The sequence below is a fragment of the Camelus dromedarius genome, chromosome 15 (genome assembly GCF_036321535.1).
Source record: "Camelus dromedarius isolate mCamDro1 chromosome 15, mCamDro1.pat, whole genome shotgun sequence".
Lineage (NCBI taxonomy): Eukaryota > Metazoa > Chordata > Mammalia > Artiodactyla > Camelidae > Camelus > Camelus dromedarius.
This window is the reverse complement of record NC_087450.1, coordinates 38,005,793-38,027,692: the sequence shown is the minus strand read 5'-3', so window position 1 is coordinate 38,027,692 and position 21,900 is coordinate 38,005,793. Positions and strand designations below refer to the sequence as shown.

Here is a 21,900-nt window from a genome sequence, read left to right as displayed (position 1 = left end):
TTCTTTTTATTTATTTTTTTCTTAATTTTTCCCATTTAATTACTTATTAGTTTATTTATTTGAATTTGTTTTTAGTTACCTTGAAGTATTTATGCTTTTCTCAGGATCATAATCATAGCCATCCCAACAACTGTGGTAGTGAACAATATTTACGTGATTAAGTGTTGCCAAAGCTTTCACTTCACGCTCTACCTTCCTAGTTAAAAAAAAAAACAGGGAACATAAAAGCATCAGTATCCATCCCTGATCACAACAGCAAAACACCTCAAGCAACAGGAGACAGCTACCTCCACTCCCCTACTAGTTGCCATGGTTCCCACACTGAGTTTCAGAATGGAAGCCAGAAACAGTCAAAAAGAAAAAGTGAACACACAGAAAAAACAGAGCTGTTCTCACTTTCAACATACAAGAAAGTAACAGTAGCTTAAATTATTCCAAACATCAAACAATTTAAAAGTCATTTGTAGTAGTCTTTGAACTGACAGTGATGCAATTTTTTTTTTTTTTTTTTTTTAGTGCTAACTCATCCATTGTGGTTTGTTTGGACTTGTGTTAAAATCACTTCCAATTTCATAAGCAAACCCCATTTGGGCAGCAAGGGTGGGTAACCCAAGCAACATGAAGAACCTAATTCAGAATTTTCAGTGTGTGGCAAAATTATACAAAGAGGGTAATCTATGCAGAGAAACTGAAATTTCACTGCACAGCGTGGGAGCTTTACAGGGATGTGTAGTTCAGAGCTGTGACAATTCTATGCTAAATGGAGTAAATAAATCTGAGACTTCAAGGATGAGAAAGGATAAGCAAACATTTTATAATTTCTTTTTTAATTTGAAAAGTTCTATATGACATAAAATTTATAAAAATAAATTTTAAAAATAACTCATATCAACAGTCCTAACACAAATAGTTATTATTTTAGATTATTTCTTACAAGCTTTCTTCAGATACATTTTTATATATTTGTAATTATAGTATATAATTTTTATCCTATTTTTTCCACATAACATGATCTTTACAATTTTCCTTGTTATTGCACAATCTGTATAACCATCATCTATAAACTTTTTAATGTAAGATTTCAAAAGTATAAAAAGGCAGAGCAAATAGTAGAATGGACCCATACTGCTGCTTCATCAGATGGACCAGTTATTAACTCCTAGCCATCTTGTTTCATTTATACTGTTACCCACTTCCTCATCTTCCCCTGGATTATTCTGAAATAACTTCCAGCATCGTATCATTTCATGTATAAATATTCACAGTGTATAATCCTCATGTTTAATGACTGCAAAATAGCCACTGATCAGGGGAGAGAACAAAACACACTTAAACCATTTATTGCTGAACATTTTGTTTGTTCTAATTTTTCGCTGTTAGAAAGACACTGTGATTTATATCTTCTCGTAGAGTTTTTTCCAGAATCTGGGTAATATCCTTAGAATAGGTTCCCACATAGGAAATCCATGGGTCAAAGCATATCAACGTTTTTATGGGTCTAGATTAATATCTCTAAGTGTATTTTTAATGGTGTTGTACCAATTTATGAAGCCACTAGAAATGTTCAAGATACTGTACCTTTATTAAGTATTACCGTTAAAAAAAAAAAGGTGTTATGGGATGGAAGGAACAATAGTATTTCATTCCTGTTAAGCAAAGCAATGAAGAAGGAAAAAGCCTTCTTTTGATGCTGAGTATGAAGGTGTTTCAGCGGCAAGGCATTGCCCACGGGACAGAAGGCAGGCTGGTCTGATTGGAGACCCAGCACCTAGGACTCCATGCTGCTTCTCCTGCGCTCAAGTCATTTTCCTTAGCCTATATCCCTTTTCCACCTCCTCCTCTAGTCCTTGATGGATCAGTCTGGCCACAATACGAATAGTAACAACTGCCAGAAAACAACAAGCAAGACTGGTGAACTAGTGAACATATGACTTAAGGCCTCCTTCTTATGAGTGTCCTTTCCTGAAGAGTTCTGCTATCCAGTAATTAGGGGGCAAGATTGGGGGCAGGGTACAGATAATACATAAAAAGAACATGGGAAGCAATGGGTTATAGTGGGAAGACAGTAGATTGGTATTCCAGAGGATGATTCTAAATATCCACCTTGTTAACACAGTAGATAGTGTCCAAAAATGGTCGTCATTAATTCCTTCTCTCCCCATACACACATCCACTCCTCAGATTAAGAGGTAGAGTCTATTTGCCCTCCCCTCGAATCTAAGCTGGCCTTAGTGACTTTGTCTAACCCATATAATGTGGAACTTCGAAGACTACGTCAGCCTTTGCTGCTCCCCCCCTGAGATGACTTGCTCTGGGACAGTCTTTAGAACCCAGCCACTAGGTTGTGAGACACCTAGACCACATAAAGGGGCCATGTGGAGGCGCTCTAGTTAATAGTCCTAACTGAACTTGCAGCCTGCAGCCAGCATCAACTGCTGGCCATGTGAGAGCACCATCCTGGATGTCCAGCCTAGTCAAGCTTTCAGATGATTCCTGACTGCAAATGCATGAAGAATGGCCCAGATGAGCACAATCAACCCACAGGACCGTGGGAGATAGCAATAACTCAGTGTTTTTAAGCCACTACATTTTGGAGTGGTGTATTATGCAATAACAGACAATCCGAACATTACCAACTAGTCTTTACCTCTGATAAATCATTTCACATCTTTGGATCTCAGGCTCCTCATCTCTAAGATACGGAGATGAGACTAGAAAATCTCAAAGGTCATCTTAAGTTAAATGATTTTATGGCTGCAGTTTTCATCAAGACGGCCTCAAAAGGATAATGAATGGTATATCCATTTTTTTAATTGAATAACCATGGTAAAGTAAGATCATTTCAGAGTAAGCCAAGCTCCTGATGGTAGAATGACATTTTTAAGGAGGACTAGAAAAAAGTAAATGATATGCTAATGAAGAAGAGAGATATATAAAAAAGAACAGTGCATGTTCAACATACCTTCCCATTCAAAATAATAAAATATTTACTACTTACTCGCTATCATATTTAACACGTTTAATAACATACGTCTTCTTATCAATTCTGTGTTTTGCTTTGAAAACTTGGCCAAATCCACCTGAGCCAATTGGTTCTACTTCTGTAAAATCGCTGACAAACCTTAAAAATAAATGCTACTGTTATTCTGAGGTTCAGTGTTTGCTGCTCCCCGACCCAACCCCAGCCTTCTGCTTTCTTTTAATGTGGCTAGTGAAATGGACTGTGTTACAAACAGGACTCTCCCCTTCTGCATAAGAAGGGTCTGCTTCACAGAAACTCTTAAATCACAAAGGATAGCTCTTCCCACTCCCCAACCTAACATAACAGATCACTCTTGGGAGTTAATCACCTCCTGGTTGTACAAAAGCCGTGGTGAAGAATCTTATCCCAAGTATAAAACTTTAGAAAGCGGCATCACACTGTTCCCTGGCTACCGGCTGTGATAATGGAAATGAGCATGTGCTCCGAGCCTGCCTAAGTTTGTAACTCCCTGGGTTTCCCCTCTCCCTCCTGCCCCAGATTCCATCACTAAGCCCAGCCAATTCTCCTTCCAAAACACATCTGCTGGTATCTGCCCACTTTCCCCATCTCCAACAGCTTCCCACCAGTCCAGGCTTCCATCAGACTCCTGCAGAACCTTATTCACTGGACACTCCATTTCCTCTCCTTCCTCCACTCCAATCCATGGTCCACACAGCAACCAGTGTGATAAATACTAAGTCTGACCAAGTCTGTCTATTGTCCAAGCCTTCCCATAGCCTACTCTCGAATCCAGCAAAAATCAGAAAGCCTTTCCATGGGCTACAAGGGACCCCCTGATTTGGCCCTGCCTCCCTGTCCAGCTTGTCTGATGGCCCTTGCTCACTCCTCCCAGCACATGGCCTTCTCTCTGCTCCCTGCACCCTTACATCACCTTTCCCATCTTTTTTAGCAGAGCCATGGGGCCTCCCCACCACCCTGAGTTAACTCATCCCTCAGGGCTCCCCACAAATGTGACCCCAGAGAAGGCCTTGCCTCACTTCTCCCTCTAAATCCAGGGGTCCTGTTTTCATTTCTAACCATGTCATTGCTTTTTCTTCAGACCTCTGACCACAGTTTATAATTACAGACTTTTTCATGTAATTATCATCCCCACAAAACTCAATGAGCGCAGGAGCTGTTTCTATTTGTTCTTGCCATAAATCCAATGCCCAGTACAGTGCCAGTTATATATTAGGTACTTATTAAATACTTGTTGACTCTTCATTTTTTTTAAGCTTATTTTCACTGTCCCCCTGTTGCAAATAGGCCTCCTTTGCTTCAGATATTTAAGCCCAAACACGTGATCTACCACAAGAGGAACCCTTTTTCAAAGTGATACCTGGTATGGAGCTAGAAAATGGAAAACAGATGCACGTGGATTGACTGTGATTCCTGCAGAGGTACTTTTGTTGAAAAAAAAATCACTGGTTTATAGGAATATTTGCTTTCAATATTAAAACCATTCATAGATGTCAGAGAAAGCCACATGAGTATTACACAGATCTACACTTATCACATTCCATTTAAATTCATCAAAACTGTACCCCTCCAAGAGATCAAGATCATCTGTGGGCCTGACTGTGCTAAAATAATTAAACTGTTCAGGTAGAAATATAATTTTGCCTGCCTGATGTTCAACAGACCTTTAAGAAACTTTTGTCAAAGAAGCAAACGTATCCTTAAACAAATTCTTTTTTATAGTTTTCCCCTCTTACCTGGAGTCCACACTATATTGGTTTTCTTCCTTTTTCACAGGAGAGTCAAATGTAGGTGCCAAGAATCTAAAAGTTAAGAGAGGTACATAAAATTCAAAAGTGAAATCCAATGTAACTTGTTTAGAGTAGATTTTATGCCATGCACTAGGCTTTTTGTATTTTGAGTCAACTATTAGAATAACAGGGTAGTAAATGCTAACCTTTTTCCTTAAAAACAATATACTTATGGTTCTCTGCCCTCTAATAATTTTTCACTCCTTCCTCGGTTCCTTTTTTGGCCTTAACACATTCATTGTCAGCATGCCACTAGCCTCTCCTTTTCTTCCCCCAGGCTCAAAACCTCAGGAAATACATCTCCTTGAACTCTCACTCTGGTTGTGTTTCCTTTGTCCTTTATTCCTTGCTGGTGCAAAGCCCCCTGCAACTGGAAGTCCACATGCCACCTAAAATGAAACAAATCCAATGGCTATCTTCCCTCTAAGCCGTCAAGTCTTCAACTCCCTCAACATCACCAGTGCCGTCATGCATGTCTGCATCTCATCCACAAGGAGCAATCTTCAAGTCCTTCTTCCTGTGCATCTTCTTCACCCAGTTCTGTTAAGTCTATTCTCTCAAGTCAGTCTACTCTTCCTTCACAATCTGCCTCACAAAGTCTCCCCCTCCCTCCTCCTGCCACTGGAACCACAGCTGACGGCCTGATCATCTCACACACACACCTCTCCCTTCTCCATCCAAACACCTGCATCAGTAATCATCTTTCTGTAAAAGTCACCTACTGTTCAGAATACACTGGTGCCTCATTTCTACCCTATCTGCTTGTCTACAAATAATGCACTTCTCTTGAAAACACCTCTCCAAGCCCACTTCCCTGTCACTGTTGCCCAACGTCATGCCCCAACCAACGACTCTACCAATACACCCACAGGCCTTTATGACTATGTATTTGTTCAAAGATTTCTCTACGTAGTTAAAATTATTTGTAGATTTCAAAATTTCTATGCACATTAACCATGTTTTCTACTCCTGAAATTCCACTTAAATAAAGGTGTCCAATACTCTACAAGTGCTGAAGACGTAATAAGATTAACACACTAAGTCTGAGATAAAATTTCATTTCCAAACGTGTTCAACGCATGATACTCACCTTTGCACCTTCCTGGAATTATTTCTGAAATGGTTCTAAAACAAAAGAAAATGGGGGAGAGTGTTGGGCCAACCGACGTCCTCCAAAGTCCAACAACCCCCCATTCCTCGGCTCTCAGATGTCTGACATTCTTTACTGGGCATGCTTCCCCTAACAAACTAATAGCCCCAGGTAATGCCTACCTTAGAGTCAAACCCCACCGCCCTTCATGGACTCTAAACTTCTTAGCTCACCTGCAACCAATCAGAGGCTTGTGCACAAGCCAATCAGGTACCTTGTGACCCTACTTTATAGAACACCCCAACAACCGGCCCTTGGTGCTCACGCAGGTGCCCCTTGCCTGTGTGACCCGTTGTTATCTATGACGGTGTACCCTAATAAACTCTTTTCTATTTCCATTTTTAAAAAAAAGAAAAGGAAATGGGAAGTGGTTTCAGGTGATTAAGTCAATTATCTTGTTTTTTCTTGCCATCCTTTCTCCTGTACTTCTAGATGGTTCTGCGACCACATTCCTTTGTCCTTAGATAAACAGTTTCATCAATCTGTATGCTCTCACCAAGCCCTGATTTTCAGTGTACTTGGCTATTATCAAAATTCTCAGCTAACCAGACAGACTCAGCAGGAAGGACAAAAAAGACAAACTGTAGGGCATGTGCTACAGAAGTGCTGATTCTCCAGGTATAGAACACAGCCTCCCTGGTGATCCTCTGGCCAGTGAATCTCAGCAAGATGGTGTGCATCACAGTCATTCACTAATAAAGAGCCCAGGGATCCAGTATAAAATATTTTCACTTTTAGGGCAAATTAATAATTTAATTTTAATATTTAGCCAAAAAAAGAAGAGTCTTTGATATATCTCTCAAAAATTAATTTCAGTGGGAAAGGTGCCAAGATGGCAGAGTAGAGAGACAGCTCACCCTTTCCCACAAATACACCCCGAATTACACCTACAAACAAATACACCCAGAATTACACCTACAAACCCTCTGAATCACACAGAACACCTACTGAACTCTGACAGAGTATCTCTCGCTTCAAAATACAGGAGGATTCTCACAAAATCCAGTAAGAGAAGAAAAGAAAAAGAAAAAGGAAAAAAAAATCAGTGCAGGATCGGTTCTGCAGGGAGGGAGTGACAAACGAAGAAAGGTACGCTCAACAATGGGACGCCCCCTATCCAGCCACGAGGTCAGCGGGGACAGAAGCGGAGCTTCCAAGGCTCAGAGGAGAAAGTGGCAGGTGCTTGGCAGATGGAACTGGCACAGAGGATCCCTGCAATCCCCGGCCCTAGACACCAGCTGGCAGGGACGAGCGGGACCGGCTGCTGGAGATCGGTGAGGAGCCCAGGAAGAGGGCTGAGGCCCACTGCACAGAGGCAGCCTCAGGGGGCCAGAGGGCAGTGTGAGCTCTGGCTGGTGGGGTGTGCAGAACAGAACAGCCTGGGACCCCCATAAAAAGGCACCACTGCTGGTGTGTACGGTGAGGAAGGGCACAATGCAGCCGCGCCACAGCTGCTTTCTCCAATTGGCTCCATTGTTGGTGTGTTCTCACGAGAAGAGAGGTGGGGTTTGGTGCGACAGTGGGGCTGAAAGCTGAATCCACACCCGCGGCCCTGCAACTTCCTATGGCCCTGCAACTTCACAGGCAGGACTGAGATACAGCCCCAGGCAGAAAGGGTGGATTTGCTCTCTCTGGACCCTTTGTGGACCCTTGCCTCTGGGACGAACAGGCAGTGAGTGGAGTTCTGGCACATGGCAGGGGTGAGTACCTGTATTTACAATAGGCCAGTGGACTATACCGTATGCTGAGGTGGGGTTGGGGTCTGCGCTGACCCTGTGGCTCACCACGGATTCACGTGTGTGACTGCACACTCGCTATGGCGGGTCCTAGCGCCTGACGTTGGCAGATTTATGCTGGTGACTCCTGGGGCCCAGAACCTGGGGGACACCAGAGTGGGTGGCCAACATTCCCACAGCTAAGGTGCGGACAAAGGCAGCGTCAACAAAGAGTACTTTCTAAGTCTCCATAACAAGTGATAGACAACACCACAGAGGGCACTTCCCAGTGGACATCTCCTGAGGAGATACACTCAGCAACTCTTCTTCCCAGCTGAAGCACTCCAATCCCGACTACCACACACCACAGCTCAGAAACCGGTCTAGAAGCCTCTATTCCAGCACAGGGGAGCAGACTCGGCCCCTGTCAGGGCTATGACAACCACAGAATGAAAAAGAAGGCCCCACTCAACAACAACAATCAGGGCAGGCTCTGATCACACCACCAACCACACCCCCAATCAAAGGGATAACAGGCAGCACACATGGAAGAAAGATGTGGCAACCATCCATACTAAGAACAGCCATCACAACAAAACTATTAGATGCACACAGTCTACACAGGAATGCTCCTACCTTAAATAGAAACAAACAAACAAAAAACAGCCCTTCAAGACCACAGTAGATAACTGATACTCTAAATCCATAGAGCCAGAGAAACAAAAGTAAAATGAAGAAGCAGAGGAACCATTCCCAATTAAAAGAACAAGTGAAATCCCCTGAAAGAATGAACAATGAGATAGATCTCCACGGTCTACTAGATCATGACTTCAAAAAGCGGGTGATAAAGCCACTGAAGGAAATAAGAGAGATTACGAATAGAGACAGAGAATTTTGTAAAAAGGAAGCAGAACTATAAAGAGGAGCCAGTTAAAAACAGAAAGCTCAATGGCTGAGATAAGAGCCAAGCTAAAGGCAGTCAAAAGCAGATCAGATAATGCAGAGGAACAAATAGTGAGTTAGAAGACAGAATAACAGAAGTCACCCAATCAGAATCGCAGGCAGAAAAGCAAGTAAAAACCAATGAAAGCAATATAAGGGATCTATGGGATAATATGAAGCGTGCCAATCTATGCATAATAGGGGTTCCAGAAGGAGAAGAAAGAGAAAGGGGGATTGAAAAGGTATTTGAAGAAATCATGACTGAAAACTTTCCAAACATAAAGGAGGAAACAGATATCCAAGTACAGGAAGCACAGAGGGTCCCAAACAAGAAGAATCTAAACAGACCTCCACCAAGACGTATTATAATTAAGATGACTAAAGTTAAAGATAAAGAAATGATTCTAAAGGCAGCAAGAGAAAAACAAAGAGTAAGTTATAAGGGAACCCCCAGAAGGCTTTCAGCTGATTTCTCTACACAAACACTGCAGGCCAAAAGGGATTGGAAAGATATATTCAAAGTCCTGAATGAGAAAAAAAGTCCTGCAACCCAGGATACTCTATCCAGCAAGACTATCCTTTAGAGCAGAAGGAGAGATGAAGAATTTCACAGACAAGCAAAAGCTAAAAGAATTCAGCAATATTAAACCTATCCTAAAAGAAATATTGAAAGATCTAGTCTAAATAGAAATGAATCAGGAAGCTACAGAAATGAGAAAAACCATAACTGGAAATGTGATAACTACAATGATTTGCAAGAGAATAAACATGAAGATGTAAAAAAAAAAAAGACATTAAAATCATAAGAGAAAAAAAATCTGTATTTTCTTGCTCCCCTCTCCAAACTTTTATGATTTTGATGTCTTTTTATGATTAATTTAGACATTCTGTTAATTGACAATATTTTTTCCAACCTCTTCCTATTACAAACATGTTGTGAAGAACAGTTACACATGTTTTCTCTGTGTACACATACATGTCTTTCTCTAGAAGACATACCAAGGAATGAAACTGCTTAATGGTACGGCCAGCACACCCTCAACTCTAATACATATTGCCACATTGCCAAATTGTCCTCTAAAAGGGGTGTATCAATTTATACATCCACCAGCAGCATATAATAGTTATTACTGGAACATACCTGTGCCAACACTTAGCACTGTCAGACTCAAATTCTGCCAATCAGATGGGTTTAAAATGATATCTAACTGTTATTTTGGTTTGCATTTTCCTGATTACTATGAAGTAAAGCATCTTTTCATGTATTTGTTTTCCCTTCGGGTATCTCTTCTCTGAATGGCCTGTTCAGATCTTTTGGACATTTTTCTATTGAGTTGCTTGTCTCTGTCTTATTGATTTGTTTGTAGTTCTTTATAAATAAGATACTTTGGTAACACTAATCATCACCACAAAAATTATCCGATTTTTAAGTTTAGTTTTTAAGTTTAGTTCTCTTTTTTTTTAAACAGAAGTAGAACTCTATTAATGAAACTTTTAAGTACTCTCCAATTTTTTTGTTTTGTTTTGTTTTTTGCTTTGGGGATAATTAGGTTTTTATTTATTTTTTTTTTAATGGAGGTACTGGGGATTGAACCCAGAACCTTATGCATGCTAAGCAGGCACTCTACCACTGAGCTATACACTCCCCCTCCCCCAAGTACTGTCCAATTGATAAAAGGGCAGAAGCCAGATCATAGGAATATATGAAAATACAAAGGTGAGCAGGGAGAGAAAGATGGGAGAGAAGAGCAGAAAAATTTTGCATGTGAGGAATAGGAGTTAATAAAGAAAGCAGATAGTGAAAAGGTAGCCAAATACTATGGTTTAGTAAGAATACATGAGAAAAAAATAGAAAAATTATGATTGGGTACTGGCAGTCATTTTTAAATGAGGAAACACATAGGAAGATAAGATTAACTAGGAAGCTTAGAGACTAATACTATACCAATGGAGATAGGAAAGAACGGTTTACTCTGTCACTGTTATCGTTTCTTTCAGATCCATCTTCAGATGTTGATTCTGAAGGTCTAGAAGAAAAGGAGACAACTATTAGTCTATGAATTCTGCCTGGTTTTGGTTGATCAGTAATAGCTTTATCTAAATTCTCCATAAACATTAAACGTTTTCACAAAAATTTTCACTTTCAGGCCGCAATTTGAATTTGTAAAAGAACACAGTTATTTGTCCACACTTACGATGTGCTTGTTGCCGAAGAGCTGCTTTTGGTGTCACCAGGCAGAGTATGGAAAGAACCAGAGGATGGCGAATCAGCTTTCTGAAAGATTAAGTGCAACTCAGTTACTTCTCCATAGCAGCTCAGTCTCTCTGAACTAAATACCATCTATTTCCCCCACATTTACCAAATTCACAGCCATAAACAATTACGAGATTAATACATTTTTTTAATGGATGTTTGATCTGGATTTAAAAAAAAAACAACCCTGGGGGTAGAATATAGCTCAGTGGTAGGGTGCATACTTAGCATGCACGAGGTCCTGGGTTCAATCTCTTGTACCCCTGTTAAAAAATAAAAATAAATAAACCTAATTACCTCTCCCCCCAGAAAACCAAAAATAAACAAACTAACTAAAAAACAACCTTGAGTTGTCAACAGAACTGTGATCCCTCTGGGGCCTCATGGCCCCGTGGTTCATAGCTCATTGGTGGGACACAGAATGGAGGAATCTTTTTGCTCTGTGATTGGCTGTCTTGGCATCATTCAAACAGTGTCTAACCACAAATCAACTTCAGAGAGAATTTTAAAATATAAAAATTAAATCCAAAGGCAGTACGTACCATTAGGCCTTCTGATTGTATCTGATCATAAGCCAGTTTAGCAGCCAATTGTTTTGCATCCTGTTTAGTGGAACCTACACCAATACCATATTCGTTTTGTCCAATTTTGCATTTATAATGAAATCTAGGAGAAATCATAAAGAGTATAAACCCAAATACCAAAAAACTAACTCTAACTTATGAGTTGGAAAAAACCACACAGTGACAAAGGCCTAAACATAACACTAATTTAATAGGTAGATTCATAGCTCATATCTTCTTTAATTTAAATCTCCAATGAGATGGCCAACCAGTTTGCCAGAATAACCAGGATTGGCTGATGTCTCAGCTTACATTTTCCAGGTAACTTCTAACTCTTTGTTGCGTCACTAAAAGATATGGCATTAAGGTACCAAGTGGTGATTTTTTTAAATTCCCCAAAAGTCAAAAGATATGGAGGTAGAGAAGTAAAAGAGAGATCCAGTGAATTTTTCAGAGATGTTCAACTGGGAAGAAAAAGTCAGTAGAGGAAGTGGAGCTTATGCAGGAGAAACAATGTTACGGTGTTTCGTGTTTCGCAGGGGATGGGCAAAGCATCTCCAACTTCAGCTCTAACATTAGCATTTTCTGCCTCCTGCTCGTGTGCACAAAAACCTAAGAAAATCCCCACAAAAGCTCCATGTTGAAGTTGACCCCCTTCTCATGAGAGCTGTAAGGATATTTGCGGTTAGGCAAGGAACCTAGAACAATTATATAAGAACTATATTAAAGGTGGCAACGGATATGGCAATATATATCATGGTGTTACCACGTGGTGCTACAGAATTACTGCAGTATTATTTGCTATAGCGGTAGACTCCAGGGTGAGTCTTCCCCGCTAGGCTCTGAAAGGAAAATTAGGGAGCTGTTCTGAGTGACTGGATTATTTCTAGAGCTCCCATTCTTCTCAGGCATGCCCTAAGTAGACTTCTCTCTTTTAACAATCAAATGTTAATGCCCTTAATTCAAAGGAGCCAGACAGGTGAGCTATGGGAAAATAAAATAACCTCTTAATTTATTGAGATTGACTCACAGAATTCACTTTTAACTACTTCGCTCCAATGAATCCTATCACATTTTTCTCTTTCTGGTTCTGGCCTAAAAGCCGTCAGGGTGAAAAGTAAAATGTCAATAGCTGAGTCAATTCAGAGGCCCATATCCTAAAGTGGTTGTTTGAACTATTTGCTATTTAGACATTTTTCCCCCTTCTCCCTCATTTAACTGGTTGGTTGCAGCTGAGAAACAATCTCCCTCATGCTTATTTACTTTCTGCTTTTCCCAGTTCCAATCCATTCATCATCCTCACTTCCAAAGTCTTAGCTCACCAGTGGTGTCCTCAGTGTCTCTGACTGATGTTCTCACCTGTCCCCCTCATCGCATTCCTCACATCCTGGTCTCTTCACAGCCCAGGGCGAAACCCATTCCTTCTAGTACATGGTATTTGTCTAGAGGGTTAATCAAATCTGAAGGGCAAACACCTGGTCAAACAGCTCTCTACTCTGACAAGAGTGGAAAGACTGTTATTCCACACGTCTGGTAGATATGTTTGCACACAGCCACTGCTGCTGGGACCTCAGGGATGGGACGACCTTCACAGCCCTGGAGCAGGGGCATCCCACCCTCTCTTAGGTTTCCTGAGGACTTAACCACCCAGATATACCTCAGAAATAAAGGGTTCCCTGGATTTGATCAGTTATGGGATGTGGGCCCCAAGTCTTCAGCAATTAAGCATTTTCATGTTTTAATGACAAAGATGTCCAATTGCTTATAAGTCTGATAAAACCTTCCTTGTAGAATGTACCAAAAAGGACAAATATTTTCTAGAAAATGAGACATCAAAATAAGCCTGCTCCGTTGCTTAGATAGAATGAAGCAGAAGGAAAAGCACGACATCTCACCTTTCGGGCCCATCTTCCCTCGACTCACATTCTTCATAATTTACAGATAGGTTATTCTTCTGGGCAATTGTATTAACACGGCCTATGTAATTCTCGATGGGTGGTCCTTCTGAACGATTTGTTGATGAAGGATTAATTGTCTACAAAGAAAAAAATGAAAATGACATTTTGTTTATTACAGATGACAACCAGGATTTAACTCTCTATTTTTTTGTCTAATGAAATTACTAAATGAATAATTTGAAAGACAACTTAGATTTTATAGATTTTCTGACTATAGTATCTTAATAGAAGTGTAAGTATAAACCTTTCTCTGCCAGAAAAAACTCACAAAGATAAATTTTACCAATAGAAAAGAAATCACCTTTTTTCCTCTTACAGTTTCATAAGGAAAAAGAAAAGAGTCAATGTTCTTGTTTATCCAGATGGAATTCTGTAACACTTTCTAGTTTGCTGTACCCCTTGTAAATCTCAAAGAACAAGGTATCAAATACTGAAGTAAAGCTTTATTCTGGATCACAACTTAATGGGAAACATGACCATAATAGCATATTCCCCCCACTGTTATCTGCCCCCTTTAAAATTCTTAATTTGACAAAATCTTGTCCAAAGTTTTTCTTTATTAACCTTGTCAAAGAACTAACTTTTGCTTTTGCTGATTTTCTTTATTATTTCTTTGTTGTTGTTTTTTTTTCACATCAATCTCTCTCCTTATTGTTACCATTGTCTTATTTCTGCTTTGGGGGAGGAGGAGGTAGTCTGTTGTTCTTTTTCTAACTTCTTGACTTGCTTTTCTGGCTCGTTCACAATTTATGAGTTTGTGATTTCTGCCTGATTTATTTTCTCTCAGTTTTGATCAGGAGGGTGACATCTTCAAGTAAGATTTTTTAGGAAAGTATCTTTCAAAAATTTTTTGATTTTTTAAAATTATTTTTTAATTTTAATTTTTTTAGGAAAGTATCTTGAATACCAAAGTTTTCCAAACTTTTCAAAATCTGAGAATGATCCTCTTTTATTCCACATGTAAAATGACTTCTTGTCTCATTTTACAGCTGCTGCTCACTCTCACTCTGGTTTTTAATGTTGCTGTGGACAGCATGATAGTTTTTTCATTTTTACATTTTTATATCATTTCTTCTGTCCAGATATCTGTAAAATTCTTTCTTCATCCCTGGAGCTCGGTACTTTCACAAGGGTCAAGATTGCTCTTGGTGGTTCTGTATTCTTCTGTATCTGTTGAGTTGCTGGGTTTTAAAAATCTGCAGCCAGGTCTTTCTTTATTTCAGAAATATTTCTACCGAAATCTCTTCAGATAGCTTTTTCTGTACTAGTTACTCTCATCTTCAGGGATATAGTCATATCTGCCCTCCATATACATCATTCTCCCCACAGTCACTTCCATCTCTGTCCTTTTCCACTGCATCCCCTCAGTTAGGTGGAGGGGCTCCTGCCAGAACCTGTTAGTTCATTTCTCACTGTTTCCTTAGGGTACGTCACTGCTATTGACACTCTAAAGCTATTGCCCACTTTTGCCCACTCTTTTCCACATGTACCACTCATTCAGGAGCCAGCAAAAAACACTGAACTAAACGTCCGAAAGCAAGACAACTTGTAAATGGCTTCAGTTCTGTATGTGAGCATTTTCTCAGAGAGAAAAATACAAAATATATTTGAGTTCCCTTTCACCAGGAAAAACAAAAAGGCAATTACTCACCTTGTGTTCTTTGTTAATTATTTCAAAAGCTAATCTGGCTGCAGCATTTTTGGCTTCCTTCTTTGATCTACCTTCAGCTTTTGGAAATTCCTTTTCATCTATTATAACTTGATATGTAAACCTGATTACAAAGAAAATATTCACAAAATACTATAAAACTCATGCATGATCGAACAACAAGTGTTACAATCACCACTGCCTCCTATGACTCCCTTTGAAAAGTTTAGCCTATGTTCCATTTAGAATTTAAGCAGTCATCCCCAAGCAGCAAAGTAACATATCACCTTGAAGCATGGAAAGGCTTATGCCCTCTTTTTCCTCTGGAGTCCTCTGAAGTCACCACTTTACGTCAAGAGGACTCTCAGAGTACTCTCTAGCAACTCTGTTCTCAAGCTAAATAATTGACTTAAGAATTGTGCCAGAGTTGCCATTCTCCCAGTTTATATTTTCTAGGGATATACCTTTTTTTTTTTTTTTAAATAGCAATTTACCTTGAGTTATGTGGAGGTCCTGTCCTAGACAGTTCACAATACCTAAGTACTGCATTGTTCCTTTGTTGGTATTTATTAAGTTCTTCTATGTAGAAACATGGTGAACGTCCACTGGCCATTTCTTCCTCCAGTAAACTATAATAAAAAGGATGTTTGAAAGAGGTGATACGCTCAGAACATATTTAACCGAATTTTCCCAATTCAGTTTAAGAGACTAAACAGGGTATGATGACCCTACTTTATATGAACCATCTCAGCCCCCCATAAATCCAGAGAAAACTTTCTTACAAAATCTTTCTTCCTCTCTCATGGACGGCACAATCAATGTAACTTCTCCAAAATTTTCTACTTTCAAAACTCACCTAGCCAAAAAATGCAGGCGGTCTGTCTCTTTAACTTTGCTTTCTGCTTCCCCTGAGTGTCAAATGCAAGTCTGTCCACCTGCCTGAGAAGGTTAAAAAGCCTGCAGGAGTAGAACTAGAATTCTTTATGCTCAGAAGAAAGAGGTTGAGGATACATATATATGAAGTGGCGTTTATGAAATCATGAAGGATTTAGCTGTATGGATTCTCCTATGAAATCCCCCAAGTGCCCCCTTTGAAATTTGCAGAAGTCAGTTTTAGGACAATTTACCTGGCAGGCAAATTATGGCCCCAGTTTATGGTTCCCACTGGACCAAGATAGTAGCAATGATTTAAATTATAAACAAAATCTAAAGAATATAGAATCTAAAATATAAGAGCCAAAGCTATAAAAATTTAAAAGAAAACCTAAGGGTGAATCTTCACAACCTTAGATTTGGCAATGAAATCTTAAGTATGACAGTAAAAGCATAAGCAACAAAAGAAAACTGATAAATTGGACCTCATCAAAACTAAAAATGTTTGTATATCAAAGGACCCTATGAAGAAAATGAAAAGATAATCTACAGAAATCGATATTTATAAATCACATATCTGATAAAGGTCTAGTATCCAGAGTATATAAAGAACTTTCACAACTCAACAACAAAGAGTCAACCCAGTGAAAGAGTAGGCAAAGGACTTGAACAGGCATTTCTCCAAAGAAGACATACAAATGGCCAACAACCGCATGAAAAAGATGTTCAATATCATTAGTCATTAGAGAAATGCAAATCAAAACCACAACTAGATAACACTTCACACCCACTAGGCTGGTAACAGTAATAATACAGAAAGTAAATGTGCTAGTGAGGATACAGAGATTGGAAACCTCATACAGTGCTGACGGAAATGTAAAGCGATGCAGAGCAGCCTCTATGGAAAAGAATTTAGTGGTTCTTCAAAAAGTTAAATTTAGAATTACCATATGATCCAGCAATTTCACTCCTAGGTGTATACCCAAAGAACTGAAAAATAGGTTTTCAAATACTTATACAGGAGTGTTCACAGCAGCCCTATTCACAGCAGCCCAAAAGTGGAAACAAATCAAATACTTACCAACTGATGAAGGATAAACAAAACATTATATATGCACACATGGAATCTTATTCAGCCATAAAAGAAGCAAGTATTGAAACATGCTACAATATAGCTAAATGTCCAAAATATGCTAAATGAAAGAAGTCAAACATAAAAGATCACATACTGTATGATTCCATTTATGTGAAACATCCAGAATAGGTAAATCCATAGAGACAGAAAGCCGACCTTGTTGACCTCTCATTTCTTATTAGAAAGCTCTTTTGATTTTCCTTCTTTCATGGCCACACTTTCTTTCTAACACTCTTTAATCTTCACAGCCTTTAAATGCTGGATTTCCCCAAAGCTTGGTCCAAAGACTCTATTCTCTTCATTCTATACTTTCTCTTCAAGGTGATTTCTCTCATGGCCATGATTTCAACAATCATCTATTTGTCATTAACGCTAAAGTTCATATATCATTTATGAATCTCTCTCTGAGTTTCAGATCTCTATATTGAATCTCTCCACTTGGACATTTTGAATGACTTTCAAACTCAAAAGATCCAAAATTGCATTTATAATCTTCCCTCAAGCTGGTTTGGAGTTTTCTTTCTCAGAAAATGACTCCACTGTCCACCATGTCTGAAAGCCATGAGTCTGGGAGGCATCCTTGACATGTCCTTTCCCTACCTTCTGATCTATACCTAAGTCCCATTCCCCCCAAATCCTTCCACTTCTCAACAATGTCTGTAGCCACCACCCTGGTTCAAGCCATCACCATCTCACTCCTGGACTGCTGCAAGAACCTCAGAACCAGCACCTCACAGCCACTGCAATTCCTTCTCTATGTTGCAGCCATCATGATTTGTTTTTAATTGAAGTATAGTCAGTTTGCAATGTTGTGTCAATTTCTGGTATACAGCACAATACTTCAGTCATACAGGAACATACATATATTTGTTTTTGTATTCTTTAACCGTAAGTTACTGCAATATATTGAATATGGTTTCCTGTGCTATACAGTATAAACTTGTTGTTTATCTTTTTTTAATTTAAAAAAAATTTTTTAATTGTTTATTTATTTATTTATTTAGTGCAGGGAGGAAGTGATTAGGTTTATTTATTTATTTATTGCACAATTTGTTCTTTTATTTCTTATGTAACAGGTGAATCTTTTAAATTAATTTTTAGTTAATCAAAGCTGTGCATATATAGCTTTCTATAAGCAGTCTAAACATCAAATAATTCAACTAGTAAAAATTGTTTCTAATCATTATGTAACATTCATGTGGTTTAAAATTCAAAAAGTGCAAAATGTATACTATGAAAAATCTCCCTACCTCTTGGGGAGTGATGGAAATGTTAGCTATCTTTATTTATGTATGCACGTATGTATATATGTATATACGTATTTATTTTTCAGTGGAGGTACTGGGGATTGAACCCAGGACCTAGTGCTTGCTAAGCATGCACTCCACCACTTGAGCTATATCCTCCCCACTCATCATGATTTAAAAAAATTTTTTTTCATTGTTGTAAAATATACATAGCATGAAATTGATCCTTTTTACCATTTTTAAGTGTGCAATTCAAGGCAGTATACATTTGCATGTAACATAAAATTTACCCTTTTTTTAACTGTACAATTTATAGGCAATAGCATTTTCACAAAATGTTGTTAGGTCATCATCACCATCCATCTCCAAAATTCTTTTCATCTCCCCAAACAGAAAATCTGTATCCTTTAAACAATAACTTCCCATTTCCCTTCCCCCCTCAGCCCCTGGTTACCACCATTCTACTTTCTATTTCTTGAATCTGCCTATTCTAGGTACCTCATATAAGTGGAATCATACAATATTTGTCCTTTTGTGTCTGGTTATTTCACTTTGCCCAGTGCCTTCAATGTGTTCCTCCATGTTGTAGCACGTGTCAGAATTTCCTTCCCTTTTTAAGGCTGAATAATATTCTTCTGTATGGATATACCGTCTTTTGTTTATCCGTTCATCTGTTGATGAACACTTGGGTTATTTCACCATTTTGGCTATTGCGAATAATGGTGATTGCTGAGTCACATGGTAACTCTATGTTTAACTTTTTGGGGAATTGCCAAATTATTTTCCACAGTGGCTGCACCACTCTGTATTTCTACCAGCAATGCACAAGGGTTCCAGTTTCTCCACATCCTCACCCTCTGTCTACCCAGAAATTCTCACTCATGTGTGAAGATCGATATATCCTTCTTTGATGCTGAGGGAGCAACTAGTACCCCTCTATGGGCCTGCAACCCACCTGGCCCAACTCCCATCATAGTCCCAACTGCTTTTTAAACTGGTCACTGAGCTCTTTGGGGAGCCAGCTCTATGTCTTACTCATCTTTGTATCACTGACACTCACTTAAATGGTATACAGGGAAATGAGAGAATGATTTATTAAAATTGAGTTCTCCACTTACTCCACTTAATCCTCCTCGCCTCTCCTTTTTTGTCATCTGTTTCCCATGCATCCTTTCTTCATTTAGGCAATAAATGCTTAGCAAGTGTCAGACACTGCTCTGCCACTCGGTGTACAGATGTGAACAAGACAAATCAAGTCCATACCCCCATTTCACTGAAGAAAAAAAGAAAATGACCAAGTCCAGAAACCAATAACAGGAGGGCATAATATGATGACCAGATGGCTGGAAATGCTACGATGAAATGAAATGGGGGTATGAGATAGAAGGGGCGTTAGCAGGTGGGGGCAGAGACATGAGGGAGGTGATTTTAGATACAGTGGGCAGGAAACGACTCTTAAGCAATATTTAAATCCAGCCTGTAATGAGATATGGGGGAAGAACATCTGAGGCAGAGGAAACCCTGAGGTAGGTCCCAGCATGGCTTCTGGGGGGATAACAAAAAGGCCAAGAAGGCTGCTGCACAGTAAATGAGGGCAAACAGTGGGAAATGAGTCAGAGAGGTGGGCAGGTGCCATAGCACACAGACCTTGAAGGCCACGGTCAGGACTGTGGGTGTTATTCTACTTGCAATGGGAAGCTATTGGAGGGTTCTCAGCAGAGGGGTGATATGATTGGTCTTATGTTTGTAATAATTGCTCCAATGGGATGTAAAGAACAGAGTACGGGCGGCGGGTGTAGAAAAGACAAGTGGAGCATGAGTAGAAGTTGGGAGACCAAGTGGAGGCTGCCGCAGTGGTTTGGGTGAGCGATGCTGGTGCCTGGAAGCAGGGGGCTAGAAGGGCTCAGACCTGAGAAAGGTGCCGCCTTCACATCACCACTTAGTGTACGAAGGGAGCTAGGCTTCAGGGCCACACAGTGAGCTAAGCACCTCTCTGAAACTTTGATTTGTGATCCAAAAACAGGAATGAAAACACCTGATTCACAGGTTGCTGTAAGAAATAAATTGGACAAAAAGCATCCAGCAGGGTCTCTCACACCACTGGCCCTCAATGAATGGTACTTCTGGTCTACAATTCCAAAATCCAAAAAGCACTGAAAACTGAGGTTTACTTTGTTTTCTTTTGTTCTGTTTTTGGTCGGCGTGTAGCCCCCCATCTAGACCTGAACTGACAGGAGCTATGTAGAGTCTTAATCATACTCTGTTGTCTACTTACACATTTTATTGCAGAAACACATTTTATAATGGAGTGCTGGCCCCAAACCCCACTGAGAGCATTACTTAATACACAGGATTTATGCTGTCTGGCCTTTCTAAAATCCAAAAATCTCTGAGTCCCAGGACGTACCTGGCCCAAGGGTTTCAGATAAAGATCTGCAGCTGTACGGTTGTTTTCAGGAACCAAAGTGTCATTTAGTTTAGTCACAACCATGAGACCATACATCCAATTGGAGGAGGTAATAGATCTCAGAAAAGCAGTTACAGAAGAGTCCTTAGCGATTATTTAACCTGAAGTTCTATCAAATGCCCTAAATCTTCAGCACTTTTAAAACCAAGTAACTGCTGATCTTCAGAATGACAAGCCAGTTTGAATTTAAGTGAAATATATGTGTCAACTTACAAGGTGCTAAGCTGGCATGTTTGAAAAAGCACTTTCAAGCATGGAAAAAAGAAATAGCAGCTTTCTTTTCAACTGTTTTTAATAAATTTTATTTTAGTACTATGTTACCATTTTCCTACAAGAAATCTCCATCATAATCACTAACAAACATTATGTAGCCAGCCTACTCATGCCCAGAAGTGACTTTGGCTGTGCCTTGATTTCCTTAGGGCAGACTGTGAGCCCCTGTGAGCCTAGCCCCCTCCAGGGCCTGCACAATGCTTGGCATACAACATGATTCAACTAGCATCTGACGAATTAAATGAATAAACTACAGATCCAGTGTTATGGGTCCTCAGGTTCAAACAAGCAAACACAACAAGAACGTAATCTGCCCAAGCTTCTAAGTTCCTAAATGCCAGCAGAGAGTGTATCTTTTAGCTTCCATCCAGCAAGGCGTTTTAGTAGTAAAGAAATGGCAGACAATAGAAAGTCTTATTATTCCGAAATGGATTCAAGAGAATTTATGAATTACCACTCATTAAACAAAGATTTAATGAATACCTATTATATACTAGGTTACACTAGGGAACAAAACCCTACTCTTGTTAACTTAACTAGTGGAGGAATACGAACAAACCCATGAAAAATGTCACAAGATAAGTATTATGTCGAAAACTAAAACAGGGGACAGTGAGGGAAGGGTGAGGTTTCTTTTACATGCAGGTTATTCAGGGAAGGCTACTCTGACAAAGTGACATCAGACGAAGTGCAGGGTAAAGCAGGGATTGGCCCATGCAAGTACCCAGGAAAAGAGCTTTCCAAGAAGAAACAGGCAGTGCAAAGGCCCACAGGCAACAACAGTGCTCGGCTGTGCCCCAAGAACAGCAAAGAGGCCTGTGTGGTCAAAATGCAAGGAGCACGGGCCTTGCATGAAGGGTTCTGATGAGGTGGGGAGATCTAGA

At 39.7% G+C, this 21,900-nt stretch overlaps 1 protein-coding gene across 5 annotated transcripts in view; it reads right to left on the bottom strand.

The window, feature by feature from the left end:
* The window catches only part of EIF2AK2 (eukaryotic translation initiation factor 2 alpha kinase 2), a 38,074-nt gene that overhangs the window by 15,577 nt on the left and 597 nt on the right, over positions 1-21,900 (bottom strand). The window contains exons 2-12 of one of the 5 annotated variants that reach the window (XM_064494583.1): positions 19,395-19,549; positions 15,516-15,650; positions 15,025-15,145; positions 13,311-13,450; positions 11,395-11,518; positions 10,794-10,873; positions 10,544-10,625; positions 5,882-5,916; positions 4,738-4,803; positions 2,999-3,121; positions 80-196 (exon numbers count right to left, since the gene is read on the bottom strand). In XM_064494583.1, coding sequence (XP_064350653.1) covers positions 80-196; positions 2,999-3,121; positions 4,738-4,803; positions 5,882-5,916; positions 10,544-10,625; positions 10,794-10,873; positions 11,395-11,518; positions 13,311-13,450; positions 15,025-15,145; positions 15,516-15,634 — 1,007 coding nt within the window. In that variant the 5' untranslated portion in view covers positions 15,635-15,650; positions 19,395-19,549. The remainder of the gene's footprint in view (positions 1-79; positions 197-2,998; positions 3,122-4,737; positions 4,804-5,881; positions 5,917-10,543; positions 10,626-10,793; positions 10,874-11,394; positions 11,519-13,310; positions 13,451-15,024; positions 15,146-15,515; positions 15,651-19,394; positions 19,550-21,900) is intronic. The other 4 variants (XM_064494582.1, XM_064494584.1, XM_064494585.1 and 1 more) reach the window with 4 other exon arrangements.